Below are 12,806 nucleotides of genomic sequence, written 5' to 3'. Positions count from 1 at the left end.
TAATCCTATTTATAAATTTAAATATAATAAATTTAAATATATTGGTGTCTGTTGTCTGTCTGTGTTTAGTTCGTGAAGGAGATCGACAATGAGAAGCGTATGCGACTGCTGCAGTTTGTAACAGGCACATGCCGACTTCCTGTTGGTGGATTTGCTGATCTTATGGGTAAGGGTCATGCCAAACCATTGATGATATATATTAAAAGTTCTTTCTGTTCTGATCAGGGTTATTATAGTACAAAATCGGGTATCGTTTTTTTGTAATATCGGATTCCCAGGTAAATGGTACCATCTTGTGGCCGTTTTGATAATTGCACATACACAGGTAAAATAACTTGCCTCCCTTAAAGGTCCCATGGCATGGCATTTTTCTATTATTTTATAATGTTTCCTGAGCTGTACTTATATTGTTAGTATGACTTTTACATCATAAAATGTCATAATTTAGAAATAAAAGGCATTTTTTCTATACTGCTGTTTGCCCTGTGGCTGAATGCCCTGCTTCAAGAGGCGTGTCTGCTGTGAGACTTCAGTAAAAACACCCACTGTTGTGATTGGCTGACATCTTTGCATTTTATATGAGCGGAGGGGGCGTGGTTTATCGAGGCACGAGCAGGCACGAGTCTGCCAGGGAGACGGATGGACCTGAGTTCACTTCACATCAGTTCTCAGCATGTCTGAACTGTTTTAGTTACAGCATATACTTTAGGTTATTAGTCTATTTCTAGTCGGAGGGACTGTCACTCATGTCAGAAAGTTAGTAACTTTAGTAAATTATGGATCAGCGCTGACTGGAGACGCGAACCGTTTAGAACGATTCAGTCCGATTTGGTGAACTGATTCGGTTCACTAAAAAGAACTGGTTCAAAAGAAAGATCGTTCGCAAACCGGACATCACTAATGTATCAGAGACTGAGCTCAGCGATTGCTAACAAAGTTATTTATAGTAACTACTGAGTTATGAGAGCGCTGTCAGTCAGCGCGAGTTTATTGTGTTTGTATCTGAGAGTTCTGAATAAACAGTCACACCGAGTCCGTCTCTTCATCATTATTCTACCAACTTTGTAACACATGCAAAGTACCATTACAGCTGTCGAGATGAACGAGTTAAAAGTAAGTGTTGATAATAGCATTATTTTTAAAATAAAATAAAAGCGTCAGTGACGCGCGTTGAGTACACAGCGCAAACAAAGACACAACAGCAGTAATCGGATGTAATCCAGTTTATTGTGGGGCTAGGCTGGCTAGCCCGGATATGCTCAAGCTTACCCCCTTCTGCTTAATCTCACGCCGCGTTTGGTGCCTCCGCTGTGGGCCAGATGCAGTACTGTGGGTCGGGGATGTTGAAGGCCGAGCTTCGGCGTGTGTGAGGTTTATCTCTGCTGATGTTGAGCAGAAACTCCCGACTGTATGCACATTTTAGAACCGATAGACGCGACGAGGACGTACAAAAACACTGACTCACAAGATATAAAACACGAAAACACTGTTCTGTCTGGAGAGAGAGAAGCCGCATTGTGTGCACGAATAATAAATAATTAGCTACACATCAGAAATCACTGATCACAGATCAGAAGGAACTGAAAAAAGACTTCTGTTTTCATTTGTACATCCAAACACTGAGAAACTGCCAGCGTTCACTCGTTCACAAGCCATGATGCAATGATCTCTCGAGCGTTTGCATGGGCGTGGCAGATTCTCTGGGCGGGGGAAAGGGAGGAAACCGTTCCTGCTTGGACGTCAAACCAGGAGACTTCAGGATTGGCTCGTCTGGCCTGTCATTTTCTCAAAGGCAGAGAAAGACAGCCTCAACTCGGTTTTACACCGATCAACATTTCTATCCACTTGGGGACAATATTCAAGCTAGGGGAACTCATATTAATGTTGAAAAACCTCATAAAATGAAAATTTCATGCCATGGGACCTTTAAAGAGCACCTATCATGGAATTTTGAAATTTACCTTTCATGTAATGTGTAACAGATCTAAGTTAACAAAAACATCCTGCATAGTTTGAAATATGACAGTGCACCGTATATATATAGTTATTTTCTTTCAAAAGTAAGAGTAGACTCTGAGTCATTTTTAAGAATCGTTAGAAGACCGAAGCTTTTTCTCTGACTAGATGACGTCAACTTGTCAAGTTATTTGAATACGATACGCCCACTTATTGCGCTCCAAGACGCCAGTGAAAACTAGAAAACATCATGGCCACGAGACGCCAGCGAAAACTAGAAAACATCATGGCCACGAGACGCTGTGTTCTGAAGTGCGACTCAAAAGTAAACTTTTTTCATCTGCCCAAGGATGAGCATTTGAAGACTAAGTGGCTTGAAGACAAACCATACATCGTCGCGATTGAGTGTTTATTATCTTCAAATGTATGTTTTGCGATCTCAGGAAGCTTTTATTATGGACTTCTATTATGGCACATGGTTCTTCTTCGTCTGTCTGTACATGGACTACATGTGCACAGAGCGCCCTCCGGCTGCCAGGATGAGCTGAAAACAACACATAAGAGACTCAATCGCTCATGATTAGGCTAGATCTGCGCATTTTGAGGAAGTATTGAATAAAAAAAACTCCTCTGTTTAGAAATTTGACACAGACATATGAGAATCTATCAATATGTCTCCTCATCTGCACACCTTTGAACTAAAAGCCCTGAGGGATGTTGATTTGTCGCGAGTCTTCGTGAGGAGAATAGAGGAGTTTTTTATGAATGAGATCAGCTGAGGCTCATATTACAATCAAACGGTTCCGACGCGGTTTTCATATTCATAACTCCTGACACATATTAACAAATTACTGTCACTATAAGACTTTGATGGGCGTTCCGTTTCCGAAAATATCTGCACAGACTAAACCAATCACAACTGACTGGGTCATCGGACCAATCACCGCAGATTAGCGTCACGTAAAGGCGGGGTTTTGAAAAGTGAATCACTAAAGGAATCATTTGAGAATCGCTGTCAAAACTTATTATAAGAAAACTAAAGTCTTTTTTGTCATTGCATGCATGCAAAACTGTTGTTGGGGACTTCTAAAACAATATTTGGAACATTTTAAATGCCATAATAGGTGCTCTTTAATTAATACATTTTATTTAACATAACAGCCATGAATGCACAAATTAGATATGTTACATAAGCTTCATATGTAGTATAAACTTGGCGCAAAAAAATAAGAGACAAACTCGAGGAGTCACGTAATCCGTCCTGTCCCAGTAAAGACGTAACTTTACGTGAATTCAATTAAACAGCCATGAATGAGTGCATGTTGGAAATAAAAGCGCTGGATTCAATTCTCTCTCTGTTGTCACTGCTCATTATTAGTCTTGTGAAGTCATGATGAGGAAATGCTCCAGCATGGCCACCAACACAATACACTCGTTTAAAACTCCACAAATTACATAAACATCTACTTTATAATATTTATTTAGCTTATAAACATCTAAATAATTACAGCTCTGTAGAAATTAATTATCTTATTATCAAAAGGTACATCACACACAGTTTCTGCCAGTCTCATGTTAATCTTGAGTATCTATAGAGTAGTGTTGATCCGTAAAGTCTTTAGCGTTATCATATTTATAAACGACAGATACACTGTACCGTCTCTTTCCGAAAACAGCCGAGCTTGTGGAGGCGTGCAGTGGGCGGAGCTAAAGAGTCACACACACACACACACACACGTCATGGCATTATCCCTGGATAACTCTCGATTCACTATACGTTGGTGTTGTTCACATTATATCAGGGTTCCTGCAGGGTCTTAAAAAGTCTTAAAAGCATTGAATTTATTAATTTTGGAAATAATACCTTAAAAAGTCTTGAATTTTGATGTCTGGGTCTTAAATTGTGCTGTATGTAACTTCTCCGTATTGTATATTTCCACAAAAGTTGAATTTGTCAACCACAATTATTTTGATTAAATAACGTAGTATAAATAAAGAGTGGCGGAACCAATAATTGAGAACGCAACGCAGCCCCGGGTCACAGTACAAAATACTGCGAACACATGATGCCTTCAGTAAATGAAGATCACCCGCTACAGCACCACAACCATAGACTGCAACACAACACAGACCTCAAGCAACAAGCAAAGGAGAAGCGCGGAATGGGTATTAATTTTTTATATAAATGGTCTTAAAAAGGTCTTAAAAAGACTTGAACTTAACTTGAAGAAACCTGCAGGAACCCTGTTATATGCACTTACGCTCCGATTGCCAACAAAACACACACATTTGATGCAGTTTCACTCATGATCGGGAACAAACACACACACCTGCAGAACTCCGGAAACACAAACTGCATCCACTGTTCCCTTAACGCTGGGTTATTTGTGAAGCTGAATAAGGTGATCTTTCCCACACACACACACACACACACTTCTTTAGCGACATTGTTGATCTCGTGTCTAGAAACACAATGCCAGCGCCATGACGGCTCCCGTAACCCGAACTCTCTCTGGTTAATGTGTGTGTGTGTGTGTGTGCTCATCCGGCAGAAGTGCCCATACAAGGAGTTCCACCTTTTATGGCGTCATTCAGGGCCATATTAAAAAAATAAATAAAAAAAAAGCTCTGACACTTATCCGAATCCTGAAGGAGTGTATTTGGCACAGAAATACCCGAATTTTTTCCATGTTTATCATGAGAATCAACTCTTTAACAGTGTAAATAAGGCAGAATGCATGAAATTGCTTTAGACCCCCCCATCCCCCCCTTTAAGTTCTGTGTAATCGCACAGATAAAACCGTGCTCAGTCATGCTAGAGGAGATGGACTCTGTAATTGCGATGATGTATTTGCTGTTTTGTTTATTTTTCTGAATGTTTGTGTATTCCAGCGAATGCATGCATAATGTAAGTCACTCTTTAGTCAATCAAACAGCACAAAAACATTTTAAAGTGCTTTTATCTATGGGGAGTTGATAGACTTCCTGTCATTTATTTATGTTCTCCATTTGAAAACATTAGACTTTGTCAATTTATTTAGCCTGTTGTTAATAACAATGCTGTTGTTTATAGGCCTGAATAAACAGATGCAACTGGGATTATTAAGATACTCTAAAGTTGTGTTTTTTTATTCAGGCGGTTTAGAATTTTTTCATTTGTTAGAATGATTTTTACATGCTATATTCGTTACCTGATTGTTAACCCGTTCAAAGATTTTATTTTAAAAACATTTTAGTGACAGTGCACTATATATTTCACTCCTTCTATATTTATTAATTTTTGAAGTGTGTTTTGTTTTGTATGCAAGGAGGGAATACATTTCAGAAATTACAGTATTTAAAAAATGTTCAATAAAACAGTTCAGTTCAGTGCTGCTGTTATAATTGTCAAAAACAGAAATAAAACCGTTAATTAATATTGCATATTAGTTATCGTGCACATAAACAATACAAATCATTGGTTTTGGTATTGGTTATACAAAATAATAACCTCTAATTTTAGTACTAAATCTAAATACATACAAATAAAACATAAAACACACATTTTCATTTGTGTACAGTTTGGCAATCTTCTGTAAACACAAAGAACGAAAGTGTTTAATTAATGAGAATGAGGGTCAGTGATTGTTGATGAAATGTGAGAAGAAAATATTAATTTGATCTTGTGTGTTCTGAATTTTGAATATATAATGTGATCTATACAGTTAACACTTATTTGTGATTGTTAAGACCTGGGTTTTTGAGGAAACTGCAGGGGGTTTGTGATGGAAATGCCACTTAAATGTTGTTTTAAACACAATGCCAGTCCTTTAAAGAATATGTTTATTGATCAGAATGTGTGTTATTTCTGTAGGGAGCAATGGGCCGCAGAAGTTTTGTGTTGAGAAAGTGGGAAAGGAAAACTGGCTGCCGAGGAGCCACACATGGTAAGATCAGATAAGTTTCATATTGCCGTAATGTACAGTATGCAGGCATGTTCTCATTAAGACAAGAATACGATTTTTGTGCAATAAAGCAGATACAATAGCCACTTTTCCACTGTCGGGCCAGTGTGAGGGCTTTCATCGGGTTGGGCTGGGCTAATAGCCTTAGACCTGTAGCACCGAGCCCAAAACCATCCTAGGTTTCCACGGTCGGGCCAGAAGCTCCGCAGCGCTTCAGTAAAACCCGCCCATAACACACCCCTCTGAACCACGTCACACACACCCATCATTTCACCAACAAATTAAAGTTTATCAGAAAACCACTGGAAAGTGGCTGGTGGATGCCCAATTTTACCAGCCACTTTTTCCAGAACTCAAATTTATAAAAGAAAGTGCACTAGCATAGTATGGGGTGAATTCAGGTTGATTGGGACCAGGGCTTAAAAACGGACAAAAATATCAATCGGTTCACTCCGAGCAGAATCGATATTATAGCGTTTCCGTTTTTGCGTTCCTCAATAAACATTACTGTTCCGAAAACGGTTTGATTTGAAAAAATACAGGTTAATAACGTTATTTTAATTTAGCCTATACAAATATGTATAAATAGACTTACTTTTCACTCAATAATAATAATACGCATGGTAATTAAACTTGAATATTTATTTCATAACATTTTTAAAACCACAACAGAAATACATGCATTAATTACAAAGCATAAACAGCGGACCTGTTTTAATGGAGCGTTAGACAATCAAAAGTGGCTCTTATGCCTAATTCTTTTCAGAAGAGTGATAACATTCTTTGTACATAACTTTTTTTCAACACGACTTGTTTTAAAAATTGCATGAATAAAGAATAAATAAACTGGATAACCATTGCTCTTTTAATGCACCGTCAACTGCTAATTTCAAAGCAAACACTGCGCAACACGTCCTTGCATCACATAATCAAATTTAGTCAGCTAATAAAGCTTGATCATTTAATGCAATATAACATACCATCTCATACGAAGCATCAACCGTCTATATAGAAAACATTGACCTGTCCTGTATTGGGAATCTGAAAGACTAGGCCTATAGGAAAAATGTATGATAGATGCTACTAACCTACTTGGACAGGCTTAAACGGAATCCATAAACTAGCCTAAATCAGTCTATTTGAGCTTAAAGTCCGAACTGCTTATTTAAACGTACGAAAAGAATGTCCTCCAATACCTGCGCTTTCATTGTAGACCTCAGCGGGGAAAGAAAACGTACTTGAGGCATGAAAATGCGCGCTCTACACTGACTTGTATTACCGGTAGATTCATAGATGATGGAGCGCGGGCATTTCACTCACGCTTGATCCGTCAGCGTCACATGCTGAACTACTCAATTCATGATTGGTCACTGCCAAATTAAAATATTAAAAGAACGATAAAATAACGTTATTAACCGGTTAATGGCCATTTCAAATTAACGTTTCTGTTCAGAACGATTCAAATTGATTTTGATTTCGTTTTCGTTTTTGTTCCTCTTAAAATTTCGTTCGTTTCCGGTTTTCGTTTTCGTTCCTTGAACCGGTTCAGAGCCCTGATTGGGACACTTTTTTTCCAAGTCATTTCAATGGCAAAAACGGTCAGAATCATTTGATTTTGTAAACTATCACACACACAGAGCAAGAACAAAATGTATGCAACTTAAATGAAATACTCAGGAGTCAGGATTAGTCTAATGCAGGTTAAACTCACAGAACGGAGCCGCCAGTCATGAGCTGCTCAAGTGACCTGAACAGTGCGCTTTGCTTTCTTTTCGTTTCGAATTGTTTTGTAATCGTTTAAAAGAGGAAATTTCAAGCTTTCTATACACATATTTCTCATGTCTGTGAGAAGTAGCCTATACGCTGAGTTTCGGATTGTTTATGACACACGCTACAGTTCATGTGCAATGCAAGTGATCGCTCCCGCGCCTTCATGTCAAGATTATTGCCTGCTATTGTCTATTTGCTTCTTATTTAATAAATCTGGGCAATTGGTTGATGAAACATTGATTAAAATTAAGATACAATTTATACAAAACGAAATTCACTTTAAAGAAAGTGGTCAAAATCATTTCTGACCCTAGTCTTTGACATATATTACGCATTTTTGCACTTTTAATGATCAATATAGCCTAGATGAATAGCATTATAATATTTAAACATAAATATGAAAATACATTGTTTAATGGCTACAACAGGTAGCCTATAGTAGCCTAGGCTACAGTACAGATATGTCTGAGCGGGATTTGAGCACATTGTTCTTTTACCGGTGAGCCTACGCTGTTTTAAAAGTAACTGAGCTACTGAAAAATGTAGTTAAGCGCTAGTGTGGCAACTTGTATCTCGCTACTGCCCAACACTTGATATGAGACTTGGATGACTCGTGGTCTTTTATTGCCTCTAATTTAAGGTTATTTTTTCCTCTAACGAACAAATTGTTCACATTTTCTGACGACGCGTCGGTTTGACAGCAGCTGCGTTTCCATTAGCCTACAGATTTGCGCAAACTTTATATTTTCTAAATGCCGATAAACTATTGCGAAATGACAGCGTTTCCATTAACCAATGTTATGTGACTAAAACGTATTTTTTTCCTCTCGTGATAAATAATTCTAAAAATGATGCCACGTATGTTGGTTTGTATATCCCAGCCACCGCACCAGACATTATTGTTAATGGAAGGAGATATAGGCGTGTTATTCAAGCATTAATTACAATTAAAAGAGCAAACTGTATGAATTTGCATGGTGGTAACTGGTGTGTTTTTTTTTTTAACCATTTTGTTATTTTGGCTTAGAATTTAGTTTGTTGGAAATATGAACTGAATTTAGAAATGCTTTTCAAATTAAAAACTTTGCGTTTAATTAATTGAAATGAAGACAATGTTTGGAGTGGAGTGCAAAGTAATCTGTTCCCTCAGTCCACGGCCTTTGTTGGTATTGTGAGTGCACACAAATAAAAGTAGACAGTTTATAGTTTATAATTATGTCTTGCACTAACTGTAATATTCCGCTGTCATAAAGGAAAAAATTCATCAGAATGCGCTGGCACCTTCGTCAGACAGAGGGTTAAATAAACCATAGCCTATTTAGTTTCATAGTTAGGCTGTTCAAATTTTAGCCTATAATATTATTATTTTAATTTCATATGTTGATTAGGCCTATGAAAAGTGAGCAGCAAGAGTAAGATGCTGACTCCGCGGCGGGCCTCTTAATACCGGGGATATGTCGCCACATTTTTTTTACCTGAATCAGTCTGTATCAGCTCAGCGGCGAAAACCAATCAAATGAGATAGGCTACTCGCAGGGTTCCCACGCTTCTTAAAAGTACTTGAAAGTTCTTGAATTTCAGACACATGGATTCAAGGCCTGGAAAGTACTTGAAGACAAACATAGGTCCTTGAAAGTGCTTGAATTAAGCATGAACTGGATTTTGTTAGAGTAGCATGGTGCCATTACAAAAATTGGCCTTCATGCGCTGCCAAAGCCAGAACAAAACAGCACTATGGGAGGAAGCTATTTCAATATATGTCTGCTGTTCCATAAGCGCCATCTACTGTCAAAAGCCCTATCCGGACGGTAATTGTTTCTCGTGAGGTCATAAGGTATTTTCATCATTGACAGGGGCTAGTCAGTGATTTTATTGCTGCCCGAATCCAGAATGTCAGGGATTTTGTCCCACTACCCGCGTAAAAATCCCCGACCGAATTACCTACAGTTTTAGACAAACACCAAGGTCGTGTGGTCATTTAATTGCCGTCCCAATCCACATCTCTGAGTTTTCAAGAAGAGATCACTTCAAAATGCACTGTTTATATCCTTATTGACCACTGCAGGCCACCGTACAGTTGCGTTTAGCTGTTATTTGGATGCATTTTAAAGATCTAGACTTTCATTACTGAAATGCTGGCAAGTATTTACAAGAGCAATATTTCATCACCGCTCAAAAAAGAAAAAAAAGAAAGCATGTAAACATTTCAAATGGGCCGTTATTACGGCAGCAATTATATGTTAAATATAATATATGTGCAGCCTTCAAATTGATTTTTAAAAAGGTACATGTACAGGTAATTTAATAAATAATTTCGCATATTTGTAATGCCTAACAATTAACTTGTCCATATCTTTTCATTTAATTGGAAAATGAATGTATACAATATTATCTCTATATTTTGATATTTTAATTAAGTTAAGATTTATAAAAAAGAAAACTAAAACTAGTGTGAAATACAGGCACGTGCAGAGGGGGGGGGGGGGCTTTGGGTGCTCGAGCCCCTGCCCTTTTTCACAATGAATCAAAAGTGCCCCTCTCAGACAAATATCAATGATAATATCATGGTCAATAAAACTAAATAAATGTGATAATTATAACATGACATTGATGACAATGTATACAATAGTAACGAACGGCTCAAAAGTCGGACAATTTCTGTTGAGGCGTTGCCATAACGCGTTGCTATGGGTTGCGTGCGTTTTGACTGATTGCTGATTTTCCTCTGTTCGGAAACGGCTTTCGAGCCAAATATGGTCCTTTCAGAGAGTGTGTGGCCTTACGGGAAAAAAAGTAAACCAATATTTTTTTTCATCCTTAATCAGAGCTAATGTGTTGAATTACAAATCTATATATAATATATTTTAAAGTATTACACAATTCACCAATGCCCGTTTGTCATGTATATACACCAACCAATCGTGATCTGGCAAAGCAAGTTCAAATTCCATTGGGCATGTGAAGTGGAGCGGTAATTTTCTGTTCTTATTCATAAATCGGTTGAAAATTACATGGACAGACGAACTAACGTTTCGGGCTTTCGATACGGTGCGCACGTGTACCGAACGGTTATGAATGCAATCTATAACAGTTAACAGTCGGCTTGTTTAAAGCGCGGAACACACTTCAATCCGAGTTCCCACACGAACATATTAAATATTCAGTCCATTTTATCACGAAATTCAAACGATAAATGCCGTTTTAACGCTCTATTATGTGACGTGACAGATTGACGCGTATCTGTTCAACTTCAAGCGGCAGCGCGAGTGAACGCTATCATCTCTTCCTAAAGAAATTAATATCTAAAGGTATGTTGAGGATACATTACAACTTACTGAAACGTATCATATGTTGTGTAATCGCTCCATCGGTGTTTAAACCGCGGAAAGACAATAAAACAGCTTGTAAACAAACAATGTCATGTAGAATCACATTTACCTCAGAAGTCATTCAGTGTCCACAGCTGTGAGTTCACTAGAGAGATTAACTCTTTCACTGAATACATGCACTATATTAGCCTATAAATTGGTTATATTAGCCTATATATATTCATTATATACCACTTAAACTGCATTTCGTTGCCTTGTACTTGTACTTGTGTAATGACAATAAAGTTGAATCTAATCTAATCTAATCTAATCTTAGCCTGTAGTGATGTCTTGTTTATTTAATATATGTTTAAATAAACCTGTCATGAAAATTACAGCCACTAAATGATTATATTTCAACAACGAATTGGAGAAAAAATAATAATAATTAGATTTAGATATTAATGCAAAAACTGCCTTATGTGAAGCTTATGAGTGTTGATTATTATATCTAAAAATAAATAGCAAATGAATTTATGCTAATAGTTTGGGCTCTGTTGTTAATCTTTAATAGCAATATGTAAGGGCTCCCTATATAGTTTACAGCATTATCTTTAAGAAACTTTTAGTTATAACTGAATTAATTTAAGGACAGACACAATTTTTTTTCATTAAACCACTGTTGAATAAAAATTAATAAAAAGCAATTTTGTAAAACTGCTGTACCGAATCCGTACCGAACTGTGACTTCAAAACCAAGGTATGTACCGAACCGTCAGTTTTGTGTACCGTTACACCCCTAATATATATATATTATATTTACATATTGCCCCTTTTTTACATTTGAGCCCCTGCCTCTGAAGAACTCTCTGCACAGCCCTGGTGAAATAAATGTTAAAAGCAGGAATAAGAGCTGCCACCTGCATCTCTCGTTAAAGCTCGCTCGCTCTTCTACACCAGCCTCTTTCCTCATTAGATTTTGTAAAATTGGAACATTTTCCTCATTGGAAATTGTATTTTAGTTGTCAGTATATGCCTTAGCGTTACTGCTTTAATGATAGACACAGGGACAGTAGGTCTTTGATATATTGGCAGTAACACACCCACCTTTATCGTATTCATTGTGCTTGATTTCAAATAAAAAGTGCTTTAAAAAGTCCTTGAAAGTCCTTGAATCTGGTGTTCGTGAAAGAGTGGGAACCCTGTACTCGACAAAAGTGCTTTATTGTTACTAGCAACAGCATTCTTTGACAAAAGCTGTCCAATCCGTTACAAGGAATGTTTTAAGTAGTAACTAGTGCTGGGCATCGATTAAAAAAACAACAACTAATTAATCACATTTTTTCTGTAATTAATCGTGATTAATCGCAAGTTTTTAATATTTTAAGTTTTTAATATTTTGATATTATAATAATTTCAGTTACTCTCCAAATTAATGTATAAACTATTTAAAGACAGCATATTTTAAATATGTGTTGTATTGTCATCTTTTTATGAATGAAGGCCAGTATCACTGATACTAAAGTCTCTATGAAACATTAATGACGTTACATTACAGTATAACTGAAAGCTCCCAATTTCAACATTTATTAGGCTTTAAAAAACAACTTTTAATTTAAGTGAATTTAAAACAATCTTTACATAAACCCAAAATAATAAATGTTATATTTACCCATGGCCTTCCCTGTTATAGATATACAGAAATGTAATAGTTATCAAACCTTCCTTAACTGCATAAATAATAAATGAAATATAGATGAATCATCATTAAAGCTACAATTTTCTCTGTTCCCGTTGTTCTTTGATGAACATTAATGACATCATCATC

At 37.0% G+C, this 12,806-nt stretch overlaps 1 protein-coding gene across 4 annotated transcripts in view; it reads left to right on the top strand.

Annotated features, from left to right (window-relative positions):
- Positions 1-12,806, top strand: part of itcha (itchy E3 ubiquitin protein ligase a) — a 39,884-nt gene that overhangs the window by 23,761 nt on the left and 3,317 nt on the right. For all 4 annotated transcript variants that reach the window (XR_013818283.1, XR_013818284.1, XR_013818285.1 and 1 more), the window contains exons 22-23: positions 70-166; positions 5,810-5,882. Coding sequence is in view for 1 of the 4 variants with exons in the window: in XM_079840587.1 (XP_079696713.1) it covers positions 70-166; positions 5,810-5,882 (170 nt within the window). In the remaining 3 variants the exon portion in view is untranslated. The remainder of the gene's footprint in view (positions 1-69; positions 167-5,809; positions 5,883-12,806) is intronic.

Source organism: Gobio gobio (assembly GCF_949357685.1).
Source record: "Gobio gobio genome assembly, chromosome: 17".
Classification (NCBI taxonomy): Eukaryota; Metazoa; Chordata; class Actinopteri; order Cypriniformes; family Gobionidae; genus Gobio; species Gobio gobio.
The sequence above is the reverse complement of the archived record's forward strand: the minus strand, read 5'-3'. Positions and strand labels throughout refer to the sequence as shown.